The sequence below is a fragment of the Coccinella septempunctata genome, chromosome 1, assembly GCF_907165205.1.
Source record: "Coccinella septempunctata chromosome 1, icCocSept1.1, whole genome shotgun sequence".
Classification (NCBI taxonomy): Eukaryota; Metazoa; Arthropoda; class Insecta; order Coleoptera; family Coccinellidae; genus Coccinella; species Coccinella septempunctata.
The window spans coordinates 51651432-51674368 of NC_058189.1; the positions used below are offsets into that span (position 1 = coordinate 51651432).

At 35.6% G+C, this 22937-nt stretch overlaps 1 protein-coding gene across 2 annotated transcripts in view; it reads right to left on the reverse strand.

Annotated features, from left to right (window-relative positions):
* The window catches only part of LOC123322943 (ras-GEF domain-containing family member 1B-like), a 70799-nt gene that overhangs the window by 43846 nt on the left and 4016 nt on the right, over positions 1 to 22937 (reverse strand). Inside the window, exon 1 of one of the 2 annotated variants that reach the window (XM_044911031.1) lies at positions 1052 to 1213. The exons of the other annotated variant lie outside the window; for it this stretch is intronic. Within the exon in view, the coding sequence (XP_044766966.1) occupies positions 1052 to 1077 (26 nt within the window). The 5' untranslated portion in view covers positions 1078 to 1213. Of the gene's footprint in view, positions 1 to 1051; positions 1214 to 22937 lie in introns of those variants that run through there. 2 annotated transcript variants of the gene reach the window in all.

Genomic DNA, 22937 nt, shown 5'->3' on the forward strand with positions numbered 1-22937 from the left:
TTTGGGGAAATTTTCTAACATTTTCATAAATAGACATCGTGTATATTTGGCATAGAATATTCTCTCTCTGACCGGAGTTTTTATATGTATTTTAACAGAGTTCGAATGGTTGAATGAGAGAGAATTTTAAGCTGGCTTCAATGGGGAGAAAGGTTTTATTTCAAGTGTTGAAATTTATTGCGCCACTGAAATGGAAAGGAATTCAGAATCTCACGTTTTTGGAGAGCCAGTTTTAACACCTCAAATTTAGAACATAGAACTCTTGCATATATATCAGTTCTGTGAGTTCCTTTCAGTCACAGTCAGTTTAACTTCTCGAAAAGGATTTTCTTTATCTTGATTTTTATTGATTGACACTATCGAAGAAACAATCTGTCAACAAATATCGAATCAATCTCTCTTGAAATGGACAGGACTTAGTTTACAATTTTCTTCCTTATACAGGATGTTCCTTAATTGAAGGTACAAACGAAAAGTGCTCGGAAAAGTGTTATTTTAAGAAAAAAAATCTCATAAACATGGGACCGCAAACGATTTTTTTTCGAGATACAGGGTGTTAAAGTTAGAAGTTTTTTCAAGTTTTTCTCTTATAGAATCTACACTTCACAAGATATTCAACTGTAATTTGGCACAAATATTAAAATTGATAGTTCACACCATATGACATGACAATTTCGATAGCAACTTTACAGGGTGACATTGTTTCCAAAACACTGTCCCCTGCTTCTATTGAAGAAAATTATCTTTCAATTAGGTTATATATTTTATTTTTTTGATTTCCTATTTCTGCTATAGAAGGTACTTCAAATTGAATATCAAATAGCTATGTTTTTTTTTCTGTCGAATTCTATCTTATTTGGTTGAAATTTTTTGAGTTGAATATTTTGGTAAGTAGGTATTATCAAAAATCATTTTCAGCAACAGTGTGAAAGTTTTTTTCTATAACTGGTCTTTGTTTTGAAATTCAATCCATCATAACACAACAAATGAGCCAAGTAGTTATTACCTCTCACCTTAATTTTTTTTTGAGAGATTCCAAAATATGTATTACCTCAATTTCCTTTTTCTTCCCGCCATTAAATTCAAAGAGCCCAAATATCCTCAGCAGCCCCTTCTTTCTGCACAACAAAATCCGCATTACCCTCATTTTGCACTTAATACACCAACTGACGACTAACAAGTATGAAAACCTTGCACTTATCCGCACAAAATGACCGTTTGCTTGTTAAAACTACTATAAAAACAGCGTACTTTCACTGTTTCACTAACATATTATTGTTTTACATCTTGGAAATCCCCTTGGTTGTGGTTAATACGTTCTATAATTATTTCTTTTGTAGACAAATTATGGTGATTACACAACAAAACGAGTACCTATTATTGGAAATTTCAAAAAAATGCGGTTATTTTTCCATCGAGTTACTACAGGTATACACGGGAGAGTAACAAGAAATCCAGTTTTATTCGAAACAGACCAATATATTAGATGTTTTCGATGGATTAGATTTAACAGTAATTACCAAGGTTAAAACAAGGCTGCGTGTTAGAGCCTTTACTGTTCAATATTTTCGCAATAGCTGTCCCGATAATTGCTGACATGAGTATGCCTGTAAGAGGTGTTGGATTACGATTCAGATTTGATGGAGGCCTGTTTCTGAAGCGCCTCAGAGCAAAAACCCGTACAAAGTTTTTCACGGAACTTCAATATGCAGAGTGCAGACGACTGCGCAGCTCAGAGGATCTACATATAATGTTGGACACCTATAAACATATACAGGGTGTCCCGTAAAGACCACGTCAAATGAAAACGGAAAGTAGATCAGAATGTGCTCTACCTGATGTGAAAAAATCGTTCATATGAAAGTCTCACACTTTTCGAGATATTTGATGTTTTATGAAAATGTTGAATTTTTTCACTTAAAATGCTTTCTCTCTTGCGGAAGCTACAATTAAATACTTTTCGAAACAGTTTTTTTTCGTAAATTTGGTTGAATGGCCTCCCTGTTTCCTTTGATTGTTGTGTGACCTGAAATCCAGACTAAGAAGACTCTATTTAACTGAGTTTTTCCGCACTCCCATACCATCTGTGAATTATTCGTAGCAGCTTGAATGTCTCTTTCCAGCTCAATTTCAACAAATCTTTTAATTATGTACCATAATTTTTGACTGAAAGACACCCGGACACTCAATTTTTAGTCAAAATTGAGTGTCGATGAAAACGATTTCTCTGTGTTCTCTATGATCCGATATGAAATTATGTCATCCCGCAACTGACACCCGAAAAATGTCCAATCTCCAGAAAGTCTACACCGATCTGGGTGAGCATTTCGACAAGGTCATCAACAACATTTCGGACATCATTGTGAGCACAGTGGTGGAGGGCGAACTGCTGAGTTTCAAGCAGACATGTGCCAGAGAATTCGACATTGTGCTGGAACGGCTGGGAAAAGCGCCCTCCGTCATGAACATGATCAACAGTGGAAAGGATGAGGCAGCTTGGGCCAAGGTGAAGTCGGAATACTGCAGCGCCCTCCACAAGGCCAGAGTTGCTGCCTACCAGTCTCTGGACACTCAGGTTGCGAAGGCAAGGGCCATGATCGATGAAATTTGCGACAGGAGCACTCAGGAGGTGAATGTCCTTCAAGGTAGTTTTAAATGAATGACCGTTAATAGACAAATATACAGATGATGAAGTAATGGTCGTTTTGAATAGGTCAAGGGGTTGAGCCCTGGTCCATGGACCAACCAAAACTGTCACTCCAAATTTTTTTTCAATGTTGCCAACTACACAAATGACGCTAAATTCAAATCTCAATTTCATAACATCCTTCCCACTATAGAACCAAAAAAAATTTCAATGTCAAAATATTTTATTACTCAACATATTCTCCTCTTAATTGGATACATTTATTACAGCGAACCTGCAACATCACTAGACCTTCAAAAAACAATGTTTATTCTTGCTCTGCAAACCAGACCTTCACAGCTTTTATTACCTCCTGGTTGGAAGAAAATTTACGAACTTTTGAATTTTTTTTCACTTGAGGAAAAAGAGCCAAATCTGGAGAATAAGGGGGGTGTTCTAGTAATTCAAACCCTAAATCACGAATTTTTTGCATGATAACATGAGATTTGTGTGCAGGAGCGTTGTCCTGGAAAAACAAAACACCTTTGGATAGGTTTCCGCGTATTTTCTCTTTAGTTTTTTCCCGTAGAGTGGTCAGTAATGTCGAATAGTAATTTCCGGTTATTGTTCTACCCTTATCCAAAAAATCAATGATGATTACTACATGGCAATCCCAAAAAGCTGAAGTAAGAACTTTTCCAGCAGATTTTTGAAAACGAAACTTCTTAGGTCTTGGAGAATCAGAGTGTTGCTTTGTTTCTGGATCGTAGAAATGCACCCAAGTCTCATCAATAGTAACAATTCGGTTCAAGAAGTCTACATCGTTTTCAAATCGAGTACAAATCGAACGCGATGCTTCTACCTTTGCACGGTTTAGGTCAACATTCAAACATTTGGGGATCCATTTTGCAGCAATTTTTCTCATATCCAAATTGACGTCGACTATATGTATTATAAATGCGTTCGTATGAAATATACTGTGCTTCAGATATCAGTTTAAGCCCAATTCGACGGTCTGATAACATCGTGTCATGAACCGCATCGATATTTTCGGGGACTGACACAGAAACTGGCCTTCCCAATCGGTCATCATCTTCAATGAAAAATTTACTTTTTTTGAAGCTTGTAGTCCAATTTTTCAAGGATCGCATACGAAGAACATTGATCAGGGTAATAAGCATATCTTCGTAAATCTGCTTACCACTTAACCCTTTTAAATACAGGTACTTGATGATGGCTCGATACTCTAATTTCTCGATTTTCACAACTTTGGTGGACACCTTCTTTCTTTAAATTCATTGCGTAACTCTGGTTACATTTTTTGACCTCAAACTTCACACTGACACTTCTAATGAGTTATTGTTCGTTGCTACGGTTACGCAATATTTTTTTTATGCATGGAACTGGTCTAGGCTAACTAGATATCAATACATCCTCGCACCTATGAAATGTCATTTCGAGATAGCCGAATCAGCATCCCTGACGCCAATTATAATCGCGACATCTCTTCATCTGGCTCCAGCTGTCAGAAATTAATAATAGAGTCGGAAATTGTCGCATTACAACATTTCCGATAATCCGACAGGGATGACTGATTAACTCGAAAGCGGCAAAGTTTTTTCATAACTATACGAAGCCCACGTACCAACTGCAAGCTGCCAGCTTCGCGTATTTCGAAACTGTAATTGCTTTTCCGCCAAATTCTCCCTTTAATACGTCAAACCGACTGAAAGAGTCTCATCAGGCCAATTGTGCACTTCATTAATTGCGAAACGTTGACGTGGATCCTGTTCTCTCAAGCTCATTACCTCCATGCACCTCAAATTCCAGCCGGATAAAAAAAAAAGGTTAGGGACTCGGTCTAGCTCCGGGGCTTTTTGAAACTTGAGGTTCTTAGGCAAAACGAGACTGTACTGTTCGGTATTTGGGAAACCAGATCTTTCTGCGGCAGTTGATGCTAGTCTGCAATATGCTCATGTTCCGGGTTTGCCGTTGTAACATTTTACCCATGTAACAAAACGGCTCTCTTGCAACTTTCTCGCACTTGCAGGGCCGGATTCTCATGAAATTTATGCAGGTTGTAATGAGTAAATTTCGAAGTCCTTTTTTGGAATAATAAAAAGTATTTTCTTATTAAATTAAAATTTCATAAATAATGTAACTGAGTAATGAATGGAAAACGCCGAAAAAACCAGCCAATATCAAACAAGCCGAATTGCACTGCGTGACATCCGTGATCACATAGATTTTCTTCGATATATTCCAACTTTAACTGTTCCAAATAAAAATATAAATGAAATTATATCCAGTGTTTTGGGTTGTTTTTCGCTACAGTTTCCCTGATTGTTTTTTGCCACAATTTCCCCAGTAACTATATGAACTATTCTTTATGAAATACCCTGTATAAAATTCTGTAGACAGGGTGAATTTTTGACTTGTACATATATTTCTTTTCTTCTGTTAAGAAGATGCCTGAGATGAAAAGAAACACTTTTTTCCTTTACTATTTCTCAAAATTCACCTCGGTTGAAAATCCATCAAAAAATCAAATTTCGATTTATATATAATGGACGTTCTCATCGAATGGAATAATTTTCGGAATATAGTTTTTCATTGTTGTTATAAATCTTTTCCGAACACGAAATTTCACCCACACCTTCCAGTTTCTTCATATGACTATTAGATACCATAAAAATAACAGAAATTCAAAGAACCCAACTTAAAAGTAAGTTGAACACTCATGCGCTAATGAATATTTGATCATTTTGGAAAATAAACGTGTTTTTCATATTCCTCGTATAATGCGCAATATCATTCGAAAAATTGGGTAGATACTTTGGCTAAACCCAACTCTATTCGAAAGATCAACAGATGTGTAGTATCATAGATTTGTGTATGGCATTAACCTCAAAATATATAAAAATTACAAATTCGAATCCAGTGAGTTGAACTATTTCATCCCTATAATAAAAAACGTCCCTGCTAACAAACTTGTTTTTCTCAAGGGAATTTTGTTTTTGCAGGGTTGACATAGCTCATTATGAAAACTCAAACTGGATATAACATTTTATCTAGGATGAATCGAAAAAAATGGGTAGGGATAAAAGTGTTTCTTTTGACCTCAAGAATCCACTGCTGCAATATATGTATAAGTCAAAGATTTGCCCTGTAAAGAGTGAACAAATATATGATATTTATAAGTATATGTATAATCGGGGAGTTTGTTCAATATTTTGTTACTGAGGATGATTTGGACATTGATGGGGTTTCTTGTCAACTTTTTTTTATTTTAGGGATGAAATAGTTCAACTGGATTTGAGTTTATATTTCTTTTATGTATTTTGAGTCTTATGCCATACACTTTCGGAGTGATGGATTTTGTTGAAGTGTTATAGAAAACATATCTTCTTCTGAAATTTGAATAAACATCACATTTACAAAAAATATATAAACACGTAATTTATACGTTTTTCAGTAAAACCTATCCATCAAAAAAGAAAAGTTTTCCATAATACTGGAAAAACAATGTACGTCATCTTTGAGTGGTCAACCCTTTGGGGTTTAATACTCAATAATGTCACAAAAGTGATATTGTTGAGGGTTTATATGACTTCTATTCTTAGCAGCATTATTTGAAATAGATTTATTCATTGTTCAATTATTTTTCTATTTTGTTTTTGATGAGTTGTCACTTCAACACTTAAATCATAGAATTTTAAAATCGATTTATAAGGTTGGCAAGAGTTTCTGAACTCGTCCATTGAAAATAATTTAATAGGTTTTGTAATTATTTTTGTTTGCGTCAGTTCCAAAGGTGCTTTATTAATTATATATGCTATGTATATATGCTATATAACTAATATTATATAGCAAATAAATGGAAGGAAGTTCATGCCAAAGCGTCACAATTTGAAATTTACGAGCAATCCTCTCCAAGTTCCTCTGCCTTTCCAGCCTCGTTAAATCACCCAACGCTATCGAATTTCATAAGTCAAAATCCGAAGAAATTATCATTCAAATTTGGGGCCGACCCACACGGCGCCATTCCCCCTCCCTCGTCTCCTACCCTTACGCACCTTAAACACAGAATCCCATTATCGGGAAAAAAATATCGTCGCATACATTCGGCAAAGTGCTTCGACACAGATGGGGAAATCTACAACTGAAATCGATTGCTGTAAGCATTCTCTCCGGCGGGCATTCCCCATAGTTACCGTCTAACGATCCGTCTCTGCAAGTCCTCAATTCCGTTCCCATTGAAAGGTTTATGTTGCGTCTCATTTCTCCCTCGACAGTCGCAATGATTGAAAACACAGCAGTCCACTGGAGGCCTGAAAAACAGTCGCCACTATTGCGTGATTTATTATTTTTACGGTTTCGAATCACCAGAAGAGGATTTGTGGGAACGGTGGAGTCTAGACTACGGCCGACGAGACGTCAAGTTGGAGGATATCGATATCTATATTCTTATTCTGCTTGGGATGAGGGTACAAGTCTGTCAAGACTCAGTATCATCACCGGAGAATCTCCATAGAAATCTCAAGTATCAGCTATTCTATAATATATAGATAGGTACAAGGCTTAGAGAAGGAAGCCTTGATTTTTGACGCAAGGTTATGAGTAATGAACCGTAGAATAAGCCACAAATTAATGAAAGTGATCATCAAATTCTCCCATAACCTGATACAACATACAAGCATAATCTTCTAAACGCTTTATCATATTATCAATGAAAATGACCTGCCAACTTGATCGAACTAGTTTTTTTATTGGAAGGGCGATTAGAGACACCACGTCTATAATACAAAGTAAGTCTTTGACTCGTACGAATATTTCAACTGTAGATTCTTAAGGTCGAAAGAAACACTTTTTTCTTTTACCATTTTTTCCGATTCGGCTCTGATAAAAATATATAGCCATTTTAAGTTTTAATAATGAGCTGTGCCACCCCTGGAAAAACAAATTTATATTCAGAATATCTAGCTAAATCTGTGACACTGCACATCTGTGGATCTTTTCAATAGAGTTGTATTCAGCCAAAGCACGTAGCCAATTTTTCAAATTTCACAGATACTTTTTAATTTTTGAACATCAAATTAATCGAAAACGGTGCATTATACGAGAAAATACTTTTATTTTACAAATCGTTCAAATATTAGATAGAGTCCACTTAGTTTCAAGAGTTGGGTTCTCTGAATTTTTGGTATTTTATGGTACGCAATGGTCATAATGAAAAAACTGGAAGTCTTGGTATCTTGAGTTCAAAAAGATTCATCAAATAAATGAAAAACTATATTCCGAAATTCATTTCATTTGATAAAATCGTTTGTGAGATAGAACTAAAGATAACATTTTTTATGGTTATTCAACAGCCTGTATCTTTCAAACCGGGGCCATGGTCAGGGAAAAAAGTGTTTCTTTTAACCTCAAGAATCTACTATTGAAATATTTGTACGAGTCGAAGACTCACCCTCTATATTCTGAATCAGAAGATATTGGACTGAAATATGTAAGAAAACATAGGGTTCATGATTATGACTATATGATTGAAGTGTGATGTACTGAAAAAAATCCACCAATTGAAAGAGCTGAAAAATGAGATTTCACTTATAACTTAAAAACAAAAGAAGATAGAGGGAAACGGTTTTGGCGATCATAGATCTTTTGAAAATAGAGGTCGGAAACTTGCCATCCATTTTTCCCTATCTCTTACGGCCACACAGCGGTCATTCAATTCTATAGAATTTTGCCAACCCTGTATATAAGGTTAGGAATGGTTTTGTCGAGGGTTTTGTTAGGGCTAGATATCCGATAGATACCATGATCTGCAAATGCGTCTGATTGATCAATTATTCAGTATTATGTAATAAACAAGGGAATTCGAACAATATAGGTATAGGGAATCTATGAACAGAAGACCTCAGGTTTAAGCCAATACAGGGTGTATTTGAAGGTGAGGCTTTTTTTTTCAACAGAAGATAGAACTGGTCAAAATGAAACGTTTCACCAAAAATCGCCTATACAAAACTTTCAAAATGACAAAGTTGAAAAAAAAATCGAAAATAATTACTGAAATGGATCCTAATACGACCCTAGACCGTTTGTTAGCTGAATTATGGCAAAGTAGTGGGAAAAAACTCATCTCCTGATTCGAGCATGTGGTTTCGTTTATATTAGGATATTGGCTCGTTCGATATTTACATGGTAATGAGAATGTAAACTTAGGATTGCCGAATTGTTCTCATTATTAGTAACTTACACGATTTTATGAAATGGCTCATTTCGATGACAGAAGAGACTTAGACACAATTGTAAAAAATAGAATAATACATCAAAATCTCACCAATGAAATTCGTCTAGAATATTCACGAATTTTTTCACAATGGGCATCACAATATTCTTATTCGAACATTCCAACAATCGTCGTAAAAATGGGATGAAATGGGGAAACATCATAGCACTGTTTCAACATAACTAACACAAGCACTTTCAAGAAACTGCCTTGATTTTCTACATTTGTTTTCACCCTAAATTGCACAATACAACAATTATGTCCCAAAAGTGACCTGATGCATATAATCCTATGAACTTGGTACTGAACCATTCATTGTCCAGTCAAATATGTTTATGTTTTGTTTCGTGTTTGCGATGCCGGAGTCACCTTCCACAGTCCCGTACTTGAAATTCAATGAAATTTTGTCGAACTTCTAGCGGTTGTTTCTCAGCCATCTTGGGTATTTTATATAGACAATTTTTGGTTGAACGACTTTTTTTGTCGAGTTCTATCTCTGTCAAAAAAAAGCCTCACCTTTGAAAACATCCTACGACCAAATATTCCTTTTTTCTATTCTCTTGACTCAAAAATGTCATCCATAACAGACTCAACACTGGAAATTCAGAGTGGAATAACTTTTGAACCAACGGTTTCTCAATATTGAAACCATAACGTCAAAATATCGATTTAAATTCAATCAGGGAGGATTCTACATGTTCTGAAATTCTTTAGGGTTTTCACTCTATTAACTCTCTTAAACAAAATCAATGAAAAAATTGAAATGACCGACTTGCTCTAATCTAATCTAACCTTTGCACTAATTTGTCTGAAACAAATCAGATGGAAAATATTGTTGACTGACAATGAACGAAAAATGGAACTTTATGATAAAATTTCTTTACGTTAGTCTACATCAGACGAATTCATGAAAATCTTCATAATTGTAGTTTGTCAATTGACCTATTTGTCAACACAATGAGTCGTTGATTCATTTAATTTTGAAATTACCGGATGTCAACAGAATACACGTGGACTCTTCAATTTTTCGACTGATGAAGGAGTCTGAAACGTTACGAGGTTTTACCATAAAGTTCCATTTTTCGTTCATTGTCAAGCAACAATTTGTTCCTTCTGATTTGTTCCTGACAAAGCAAAGTGTAAGCATTCACGCATGAGCAACTCGATTATTTCAATTTTTGAATTTATTTTGTTTCAGAGACTGGGAGTGAAAATTCTATTGAAATAAGTACTCGTTTTATATGATAATAATTCGACACATAAATTAAACATTAGGACTTGCTTTCTATAATTAGCAACATAGGATTAGTATGAAGGTATGGTAACTTTCAACTTTTTTCGAGCTAATTTTAGTTGTACTTTATGATTTCTATGTTTATTCTTTCAATATTTCCTTCATGGAATTATTCATCACAATCTGCTGCAAACCCTAATCTATTGTACGAATGAGGCAAAAAGATATTTCGGTCGTTGGACCAAAAGGCGATACTCATTTCTATTATTAACAAAGGGCCGAATACCCTCGTGCTCACTTCTCCGTGGATGATTTGAATAAGATTAAGTAACTGCAATATCTGTCACCCCAGAGATGAAGAACGGTAACAGCTGCTCCGTTTTTCAGTTACCCCACGATTAAGAAAATTTTCAGATGTAACATCTGTCGAGTTTAGTGATTTCGGGATTGTATGTATCAATAAAAATTTTCGTTAGATACCTATATTTTATGTATACATAGCCCAACATCTATTTTTGGTGAGGAAAAAAGGTAACTGCTCTATGTTGGTGTGATATTTTCGTATATCGAATTGATTTAGGTGATCTATTATGAAAGTAGGGAGTAAGTGTTCTTTGGGAAATATGGCTGTGATAAAGGAAGTTTGAATATACGTTTATACACCAAATTTTTATGAATAAAACATCAATATGAGTATGTTGCTATTTCGAAGTTGAGTATTCTCTTAACTCACAATAGCACGATTTTCAGTTGACAGAAAACGATAACCAAACAGTGCAATGCAGCATGAGTTGAATTTGAATTGACGATATGGGATTGTTATCCTGTATAGGAAATCTATCACAAAGAAGATTTCACATCTTGACCGGGAAAAGTCACTCTGTAGTATTGCTTAGAATGTGCCAAACACCAAATAGAGGTATCAGATGACTCAACAAATCGAAACAAACTATCCTATTCGCTCCAGTTTCTAATGTTTTATCTGTGTTCATACTGTTTATGATGTGAATGATTGTTTATACTACTATCATCACAACTATAAGTACTCCTTACGGCAACTAAAGATAAAAAACGATAAATATAAATCTAAGGTGCTAAGTGACAACAGACGTCGATAAGATTTTTGTTTTGGATATTATATCTTATCGGAGAAAGACTTAGTAGGTAACTGTGCCTGATACCCTTTGAGCCTTGAGCTGCATTAAACTTGAACATTTTTATTGGAATTCTATCTTTGAAATTACATGCCTATTCGGAGCCTTGAATGAACCAATGCAACAAATTCATTTCATTCACTATTCAACGTTCTATTTTAATTACGAATTGATGCTTCAAGTTATTTATGGATTATACAGGGCAAGTCTTTGACTCGTACAAATATTTCAACAGTAGATTCTTGAGGTCAAAAGAAACACTTTTCACCTATACCATTTTTTTCGATTCGGCCCTGATGAAAATATATAGGCATTTTAAGATTTTATAATGAGCTGTGCCACCCCTGGAAAAACAAAATTACCTTCAGAATTACTAGCTAAATCTGTGAAACTACACATTCTCTGGATCTTTCAGACCGAGTTCTAAACAGAGTTGTATTCAGCCAAAGTACCCAATTTTTCAAATTTCCCAGATTATACTTTTGAATTTCAAATTTCTCGAAAACGGCGCATTAGATACCGTAGATTCGGGTGACTTGGACGATTTTTAAATTCAACTTGTCATTTTTCAACATGGTGACCTATTTTCATGTGAGAAAGAGGTTCAAATACGACTCAGGCTATTAATTAGGATATATACCACGTATCAGAATTCGGATATAAATTAAAAAATAAAATATACTTGCCCAAGTCACCCACCTAGTTGGGAGGCTTAGGACGCAAGTTGAAATCCATTGATTTCTCAACTATCAAATGAAATAGGTGACTTGGGACGGTGCATAGTTTTGAAAAATTAGAATTTGTGATTATACTTATAGTTGAAATTCGGTAAAGAAATTAAATGATGAACCCCTATTACAGCAAAAGTGAATATAGTGCAACTTCAATGTAAAAAAAACTAAACCAAACAAGGGAAGTTTGATTTCTTTCATTCTTTGGTGATTTCTTTGAGAAAAAACAATATTCTGCTAAAAATCGACATATTTCCTGCTGCCAATGCGCCGCTGATATATATTCGGCATTGTCGCAAGTCACCCTATGAAAGAACAAAATAAATGAATGAGATCCGTGTTGCCGTTTGATTTGTAAAAAACCTTGTTTCATGATATATATAATATCCCAATATCCCACGTATCCAGAAAAAAAAATTACACATGCACAAAATCAAACACATGTACAGGACACTAGGAAGTATAAGGGCCATAAGAAACGCGCTTTTACTATCCTGAATTCGTTAATTTTTCCTGTCAATTCAAACGCTCTGGTCACGGCAAACTCGACAGGAATTAATTGTTTAACTAACCGAAAAGACGCTACACAATCTTATTAGTTTGTCCCTTCACTCATAAACGGTAAGAAACAAAGAAATCTGCAAGGGGGGTAATTGTCCCAAGTTACAGGACTGTCCCAAGTTACAGGATTGTCCCAAGTCACCCGAATCTACCGGTATACGAGAGAATATGAAGAATACTTAGCTTCAACCTTAGTTTCAAAAATTGGGTTTTTTGAATTTTTGGTATTTTTATGTTGCGTAAGGGTCATAATGAGAAAACTGGAAGACGTGGGTAATATCTTGTGTTCGAAAATGATTCATCAAATAAATGAAAAACTATATTCCGAAATCCATTTAATTCGATAAATCCGTTGTGGGATAAAATTGAAAATAACATTCTTTATGGTTTTTCAACAGCCTGTTGAATGTTTTCAACAGTCGATTCGGAAGAAATGTTGAAGAAAAAAAGTGTTTCTCTCGACCTCAATAATGTACTGTCAAAATATTTGTACGAGTCAAAGACTAGAGCAAAGACTCGTCCTGTATAATTTGCTGGATTGCGTTTTTTCACCAAAATTAACATCCTCTGGTTTCGAACCAAAACATTCATTATAGGAAATAACCTCGGAAATAACTCATCATGGTTTGTAGCAAAATGTCCAAAATGATCGAGCAGGATGAAAGAAATTATTTTTACGTAGGTGAAGAAAATGTTTTTAACCATTTTAATATGAAAAAATTGTTCAAACAACTTTCAGGTAGATGCTCGGGTAGATGTAAGTACCTACTAAGGCAATATGAACAGAGGGTAACATAAGAGTAATTTCACAATTACAGGTAAAACCAAGAATTCCGGTCGAGGATTGAATCCATAACATGAAACAATGATTCCTAAGTATACATTCTTTATTTATGTCTACGATTGTGGTCAATACATAAATTCTCAGTAGTAGAGTCAATAGACCATTTATGGGTGCTTTTATGGTGCACCTCGTGGTGCACCTACTCTTCTTTTCCTTGGCCTTTATTAAAGTCGAGTTTATTGACCCCTGGGAATTTAAAATGTTCTTGATATTAAAATTTCGACACTAGAAGGAAATCTAAGCTTTGAAAAAAAGCTCGCCCAACTCTGACGTCAAGGAATTCTGTGTGACAATAACCTTTACAGCGTTCTCGTGTTTCCATAGCGTGAATAATTGTTTTTATTCGAGAATTCGTCAATGAAAGTATGGCTTCGCTGGAGAAACGTTTTTTGTATGAACGCACGTTCAATCTTGGTTGTTGCAGCGGTTTCTTAGGCTGGAAACGCACCGGATGCAACATTTTGTTGCGAGACGTTGCGGGATGTTGCGAGATGTTGCAAGCTCCGCATTTTCTTCAGAATCAAATGGGACGGCACGCACCGCTTGCAACACGGGTTCGAAACGTTGCGAGACGTTGCGAGACGTTGCGAGGTGTTTCGCATCAAATTTAGTAGGTGCTCTACCGAAGGTTCGAACTGATCGAATGCAACATTTTGTTTCGAGATGTTGCAAGCTTCTCGTTCCCTTCAGAATGAAATGGGAAGAAAGTTGTTGCGAGACGTTTCGCAACAAAAAGGCGAAGCAGCCCTGCCGAAGAGGTTGCAACATTCACCTTGCAACATACTAGAGGATTGATCTATTGATCGAAGTTCTGTTGTCCAGATGATGAGTAGAAATAATACAAACTATACTTTAGTCAATAGTTGATTTAGGTCACTTTTTGCTTTTACATTATGAGGCATACTGTATCTCATTGCGTCACCAATGCAAGAAAATTTTTACCTGTACTATTCAGTGCAGTTAATGTTTTTATTTGTTACTCATTTGTAAACGTCAGTTTCCAAAAACACAATATTAATCAAGAAAGTCACTAACTTGTAAAACTGACAGTTATCTTGCAAAGTTTTTACAAGTTAGTAGTATTATTTACATTAGAAAATTTTGTTTTGTCGTCATATATGTTGAAAATCATGGTACAATTGTTATTTCCAGTAACACAGATTTTTGATGATGAAAGAGTTGATACTGATGATGATGAACCATCTGTTGACTCAGAAACTGCTGAACTCGAGGATTGCAGAACATTTGTACTCTCCTTACCACCAAATAATTTGCTAGACATTTCGATTTTTTTGTTGACCGAATCATCGACATAACTCATCGCAATTTCGGTGGTCTTCCACCCTCCTGCACGCTTTAGTGCTAAAATATCTCCACCCGAATCCGCAACCATAGTGGCTCCAGTTCTGCGAAAAGAGTGGCCGGTGTATAACTCTGGGTTTTTTAAACCTAAATATTTCGCTATTTGCTTTGGGACACCACCAACAGTGTGCTGGCCAGCATTAAGGGAAATGCACTTTCCATGTCGGTATGTCGAAAAAAATCTTAGGCTTTCTGTTCCAGGAGGCCGAAGATTTACATATTTTCTGTATAACATGCAGGGCTTGAAGCTGCAGCCATCATCGGTTATGGTGAATCTTCTTGTTGTTAAATTTTTTGTTTGCCGCAATGTCACAATAACGTATTTTCCCATATCTTCTACTTCATTCATGTTTAAGGAAAGAATTTCGTCACATCGACAACATCCAAAAATTACAAATATTGTTACAATTTTCGCCAGCAACCACTGGTCATCAAGAGCATGAAAAAGAAATTGTTTAGCCTCTTCTTTACTTAATACCTTGGCCTTTTTGGCGTATAACGCTCATTTTTTCGTTTCAGAAACGCTATTACCTTTTGAAATCTGCAAATGACAACTAAACGTCATATTTTTCAATAAATTTTTTAAGGAAAACAAACCTGCGAACAGGGGCATTTTCTTTCATTTCCAAGCAGCTTTTCAGCATAGACCATTTTGCCCATAAAGTATTAGGGCTGAATCTAGCTGATAGTTGATTCAAGTAGACCAACAAAACATCTTCAGTTACCCCAATCACACTATTTTTGTTTTGCCACTTTTTGAAGTCGTCGTATTCTCGCTCGTACCTTGAAGCTGATTTTGCAGGTAATAAACAAAGCTACACTGCTGGCTGCCTGAATAATTTCTTTTGGTACATTCATTTTCGCTTTCGTCAAAACAAATTTAAAGAAAAATAAACAGACATGTTCATGGCAACGCTTCCATAGCTTACGACATTTGCGACAAATTATTGAGATTTTTTTGGAATTTATCTAACCTTTATAAAATGAGAAACAAATAAAATATAAAACAATACACGCAAGGTAACGGGTTTTACTGGCTCAAGGAGGTAAAACCCTCTTACCTTGCTAGTAATGTTATATACTATAGGACATTTCTCAATAGTCTTCATGACCTCCAAACTCTCCGAAATAATAATAATAATGAATAATAATTATAATATGAGTAATAATAATAATTCGTATCTTGCTTGCGAATTTTTTCTTTGATTAAACTCAAAAGATGGTCGAAAGTTTCGATGTTCATTCGGCAATAGTTACAAAATTTCTCTGGATCATTCCTGAGCTCTCCAATGAATCCCAGTATGTTTCTTTTTTTGTTTAAAGGATGTATCCAAATCTTCTTTTCAGGTTCCAGTAATTGAAGAAATTGCCATATAAGGATATTCGGGTCCATTTTCTATAGGTATACAAATTAATTCACCTCTAAAACACGAAAGTCGAAATACGTGTGATCCTGTCAAACTTCAGAAATACACTAGGAAAAATTTGTTGCAACCGAAATGTTGCAAGCGAAAGATAGTTAGATTTTAGCTTGCAACATTTTGTTGCGAGACAAAATGATGCGCAACGTCTCGCAACAAAATGTTGCATCCGGTGCGTTTCCAGCCTTAGCTTACGTCAGAATGCTTCACAGTTCACGTAATAATCTACAAACACCACCATATGGCTGTTCTTATGTTAATGTTACTCAGTATAATTGAGTATTTTTGCGGTTAACGCTTTTCAACAAAACCTAAATTGGCTATGACAAATGCAGACGATGAAATTTTCAATCTACTTTTGGAAACCACCCACTATAGTTCATAATAGGAAAAATTATTGAAATTCTACTGAAAAACAAGGCATAGGGGATAGGTATGCCAAGCTTTCAATTATCAGTATAAGTTGAATTCAACCAAGGGTGGAGTAGATTGAGTTGTCTGATGCAGAACGGCACAAATCTTCCCCAATTGCATATAAATAGAAAAAAAACACTTCTTATCAGCCCTTCGCCGTCAGGGCATAATTTATTCATCTCGTTCCCTGTTCCGATGCTGGAAGTAGACTTCCGCTAGAAATAATATCTCATGTACATAGCATGATGTGTCAGAATCATATGAATTTGATGAGTCACTCGAGAATACTCCTTCAGCGAGTACATAACAATGATGGAAATCGATTTTACAACCAGCATTACTTCCTATATAAAGGAATATCTTCCTGCAGACTTACGTAATGGCAGAAGTAGAAAGCATGCCGATAATGGAGGAATTCGCCTTTACCGGAATACTGTTACTCTCTGGAATTTCATTAATTATATACACGCATTGGAGAATGCTGTTACCATATTCTTGGAATTTCAGAGACGAATCGACAAAAAATGAAAAGGTTCCGGATAAGGATTGGTGAAGAGCAAGTAAAAATATTTTCCTCGTAAATGGAACTTTCGAACAAAAATCGATTATAAGATTGGCTAAAATGAGATAATCCATTTGTTCAACGATTATTTTTAGTACGGATCTTGCGTCTCCGCGATCAAATTAGCGATTTCAATCACAGTGGATGACAATAAAAAGTGGACGATTTTACCTATTTCATTGCAACTGCAAAATCATCTCACTCGTTTGAAAAAGTCCCTAAATGACTATGCTTGATACCATCGGTAATGAATAATTTTTTTGAACAACCGAAGCTTTTCTGGGGATCATGGATCAAAGTGGTTGATGATGAAAAAGGAGTTAGGGTTGCACGAGGGATTGCAATATTTTACCTATATGTCCAGAAAAATATGTAACTGAGTTTTGAAGTTACAACCTAACGATATGTCTAAATTCCCGAATCATTTGAGAGAATATAATCAAGAACATAATATTCAGTGCGAAAAAAATTAATATTTTTAGTGCTCTAAATAGAAAACATCATTACTCTACAAAATTCATTTAGTGCTAATAGTGGTATTTCCTCGGGTATTTCTATATCTCAAGTCAATTCGACATTTATTTATTGAAAGGGGTCGAAAATTGGATTGGAGTACCAAGAAAATAATATTCCTAATTTGAAAAATCAAAATTCTTCTTATATCGTGTTTTGAATGTTTATAGCCCCTCCCCCAAAACTTCATTCATTATACGAATGTTTGGAGGTAGTCAGAGAACTTCCCTTATTTATCTTCTCACTTCACAAAATAAAGAGAATCCGTTGTTTCGTTTAGGAGTCAAATGAATCTTTTTCGAACACTACGCGTCCATCAGTTTTTTCATTATAACCATTACGTACCATAAAAATACCAAAAATTCAAAGAACCTAACTTGGACGCTATCTAATGAATAATTTAACGTTTTGTAAAATAAAAGTATTCCTCATATTTTCTCATATATTGCGTCTTTTTCGAGTAATTTGATATTCGAAAATAAAAAAAAAACCTGTGATATTCGGAAAATTGGTTACTTTGAATGAAACTCTGTTTAAAAGATCCACAGATGTGTGGTGTCATCAATTTAGCTTATTATTGTGAAGGAACCAGGGGTGGCACAGCATAATATGAAATTTTAAAATAGCTACTTATTTCTTTTATCAGGGCCGAATCGGAAAAAATGGCATTGGAAAAAAGTTTTTTTTTTATCTCAATAAGAAACTACCGAGGAAACTACTCTTAAAATATTTGTACTAGACGAAGAGTCGCACCTTGTATACACCTTATGTAAAAAAGGTCGATAGATTTGATCGGAAAAATAGATTTTTTCGCTTCATCAGATATGAGCTGGAAAATTCGATGAAACACACACATTTAGCATGTTGCTAAATGTTGCAAAAATTGATCATAGAAGAATTCTGAGTAGCACTCGGTGAGTTCTACAAAATATGTCAAGTGACTATAATCCGAGCTATAATCCAAAAGTAAAATTTTTCAATTTATCAGCTAAAATAATGTCTAATTTCTTACTTGGGAAACAATTATACCAGAAGAGTTCCGATGAATAGCACTCGGGGATTTCTACAAAATTTGTCAAGAGAGTTTCACTGACAAAAAATAACTTTTCAAATTATCAACTATATCAAGGTCGGAAATTCGGAAAACGAATATTTCGTATATAGGTAAAAATTAATCCCACAAGAATTCTGAGGATGTTCTGTGAACATATAGCACTTGGCGAGTACTAGAAAATAAGTCAATAGAGTTTCATCTGAACTCTTATGAGCATAATTTTTACCTACCTTCAAAATGGTGGTTTTTCGAATTTCTGATCTCATTAGACCTAATAAATAGAAAAGTTTTGGTTTTTCTATGAAACTCACTTGACATATTTTATAGAACTCACCGATTGATACTCAGAACTCTTCTGAGATCAATTTTTGTCAACATACGAAAAATTGGTTTTCCGATTTCTTACCTTATTGCTGTTGAATTGAGAATTTTGTTTTTTCTGTCAAACTTTTTGACATTTTTTGCAGAACTCGCCGAGTGCAACTCAGAACTCTTCTGGATGTCGGTTTTTCGAATTTCAGAACTTATGAATTGAAAAGTTCTATTTTATTCATAAAAATCTATTGACCTCTTTTGTAGACCTCACCCAGCGTTACCCAAAACTCTAGACAGAACTGTTATATCACTTATTTTTGATTTGATAATGATTGTTTCTGAGAGTCAAGAATGTATGTTTTCATATTCTTTATATTTTCATAACTTTTTCCAAAAATAATCCAGAACTCTAGAACTATCTCTGATTCATCGAAAAGAACCCACCAGAACTCATTTTCGCAAAAACAAAGCCGAGCTTGAAATTAGCGCCATTAATTTGTTTTTCACGTTAAAATCCACGGTTTGCTAGAACTATTCTGAATTTGTATCAGGAATTCCTGAACTCTCTCAAGTCTTCTCAGAACTAAAAAAAAAGTGTATTCAGAAAAAGTCGGCGCCAACTAAGGTGTAAGTGTAATTGGAAGATGTAGTCTATTGAATGAAAGAAGAATCTAGCAAAAAATTCTGATATAAAAAGTACATCAACAATTGCCAAAGCAACTCAATAGAATATAGTTGTATACAACTAGAGGTTTCATAATTTCCGAATTCGTGCCTCATTCAGAGGTCGGTAATCCTGCTTTAATCACCCTGAATAAGTTATGAGTTTCGGTTTCGAATTACTTTTCGTATTTCGTTTGTCGGCAAGAATTATTCATTTCCCAGAACTCTTGAGCGTAACAATAACCCGAAATGAAGGAAACCAGACCACAGCGAGTGTCCTCCGATCCGGAGTCGCCCAACAGCAATTTGTCTGCACTGCAAACACGTGTCATGTTCGAGATTAGTTGGCGATAGACACGAGAAAGTGTTGTGTGTTAATGACCCAAGCCAATTTCACACAACGAGTTATTACTTCTTCCAAGTGAAGCAGAACGGTATTGCTCGAACTGGCCATGGACAGGCAGGATCTGTATACCCGTTTCTGGTCGTAGATACTTGAAACGGTCGTTCTAAATCAAAGTCTCGTTTCCAGAATGCCTTTTTAGATTTTTACAGCTTCCTTGATGGATGTTACCTGCTATGTTACATCAAGACGAAAGTCTGATATAGCGGTAGAGGATTTGGAAAGTAGCCAGGGATCAGCATTACCTTCCCAGATTCTGCAGAACGAATTGTGCAATATGAGTGAGTATTCGAGTGAGAATCTTTCAGTCTTGGTCATGTTTGTGAAATAGCCTTAATAGTTGGGGAGCCGACGATGCTATATCGGGATTTACTCGAGCGTCGTGGAGACCTAGTGGATTTTGAAGATTAGATGGTAGAAAGAAAAAAAGGTTCTATGATGTAAGCACATTCAGCGGTGGGGAAAGCGTCTGCAGGGTCTCAAAGATGTGAAAAAAATCGTCAGGTGTATATACTCGAGCGTGTCAGATTAAGATACTGTATATGCCCTACGTGTATCTGATAATGAATTCACGCTTATCTGACAGTTTGCGTGGTGGGACTGGCCGTACGGAAGAGCTGAAAATGGTAAAAAAAAATTTTCCAGCGTGTCAGATTTTTAGCGGATATGTTAATTAGACCCAAAGGAAGCTACTTTTCAAGGGTCTGACAATTTGAACGCAATGTCACAGCAGTCCTTTGAAAATGTAAAAAAAAATCGTTACAAGTATATACTCGAGCGTATCAGATTTTCATACAGATGGATAATCTCGGTGTTGTAAACGTGTTGACCCATTAATCTGACACTAATCACGGGGGGTTTTCTTAATCTGACACACTGAAGATGATGAAAATTCTTTTTTTGCGAATATTTCCCTGCCTGTACCTCTAATCGTTTTTATATTCATTATGAAAGTTGTTGATAATAAAATTCTACACAACTTTTGTCTGAAGCAATTTTACATACTCTTAACCGTTCTCGAGTTAGAGGGCGATAAGTGCGAGAATCTTAGCCACATATGCGAAAGGGCAAGGTCAATGTAGAATCCTAGTCTAATCTACTTTCGCTTCAGCATGTATCGCTAAACACCTCGCATTAATCGCCATATACCTCAAAAACGTTTGAACGTAGAAAAAATTTCTGGGGACAAAATTTGTAGAAAATGTTATACCCTACAACTTTTATAATGAATGAGAAAAAGATTTGAAGCCCAGGGGAGGAGATGATTCAAAAAAACTGATTTTTGTGACCTTTATGGCCAATTTTTATTGTTTTGGCTTGCTAAAACTGTCAGATTATATTTTTTCCGTTATTCTTGAATCATTAGCTTCAAAAGAAAAAAAACGCCAACGCGCTAGAGAATGTACACGTGACGTTTTTTTTTTTGCAACTTTGGCGCACATATTTTCGACACGCTTAAATTGTCAGAGTAAGAGAATATATACTTTTCAACATGTAATTAACCACATATATCTTAATCTGACACGCTCGAGTATGTAAAATGATTTTTTTTACTATTCTGACAGGCTGTCCTAGACAATTCCCCCTATATACAGGTCTAATTTTAGGTAGAGGTACTTTACAGGATTCAAAGTATGTCCCCTTATATTAATCTGACACGCTCGAGCAAATCCCGATTTTCCCTCTTCGGCTCCTCAACTATAATAAATATGTATTCCTCGATGTATTCATAACTAAGAGCTCGGGATGAAAATATTGGGGTGAATCTGAGTTTACCTAGATGAGGCATTAGATTCGTCCAAACACGACCTGATTTCTGCTTAGTTGTACTGTTGATTTGATATTGATCTCCCTGTAATTGTACAGGGCTGTTGACTCGAAGTGTTACCAATTCGAAGAACTGTTATTTCGTCGATTTTAAATATTCTTATTTGAAAATTAGTGAAAATGTGGGAAACATAGTAGAGTTTAAGAAAACGAAGCGACTCCAAACTCTGACGTTTTTTTGAGAACACTTTGGCCTCCAAACTAATCCAAATGGAGAAACCCATCGGGTTCATAACAGGTGAACATGGAGGCCACTGTTGTAAGGAAATGAAGCCAGGAACGACGTTTTGCAAAAAGTGTTGAGTTTTTCGAGCTTTATGAGACTGTGCCGAGTCCTGTTGGAATGTCCATGCTTTGTTACGTTAAGTTTTGTATGCCTAGGGTATTAATGCAGATTTTAAACCTTTCCGAGATAAATATCCTTGTTAATTTTGATGCTCTGATCTGCAAATACCAGCGGATAGCGACGTTTGGCAGTCACGGCAGCCCAAACCATAACCTGCTGTGGCCCTGGCACTCTTGTGGCAACTCTTTGTTGCAGATTGTCGTTCTTCCTTCCTAGTAACCACACACGATTATTTTGTTTGTTCACGTATTGTTGAATAGTCAAAATGTTCTCATTCGAAAAGACGAAGTTCGGCGGAGCATGAGTTTCGAGCAAGCGTTTCAACTACTTCGATCTTTCGAGCTGCGTTTTTTTCTGCGCCGGTGTAAGACATTGCACTTCTTGTATTTCGAGAAGCTGCAATCCAAGCTTAGTTTTCAATGTGTAAGCAAGTCTTTCAAGCGATATTTTCAAGGATGCGGCCATTTTTGCTGCACTCTGCCGTGCATTTCGTTGAATTCGGCATCTCACTTTTTTGATAATTTCCGGAGAAGTTGCTGTTCTTTTATGGCCACCACCATGGCGTTTTGCTATGCTACCAGTATCATTGTAAAGTAGGATGGTCCGGTATACGAA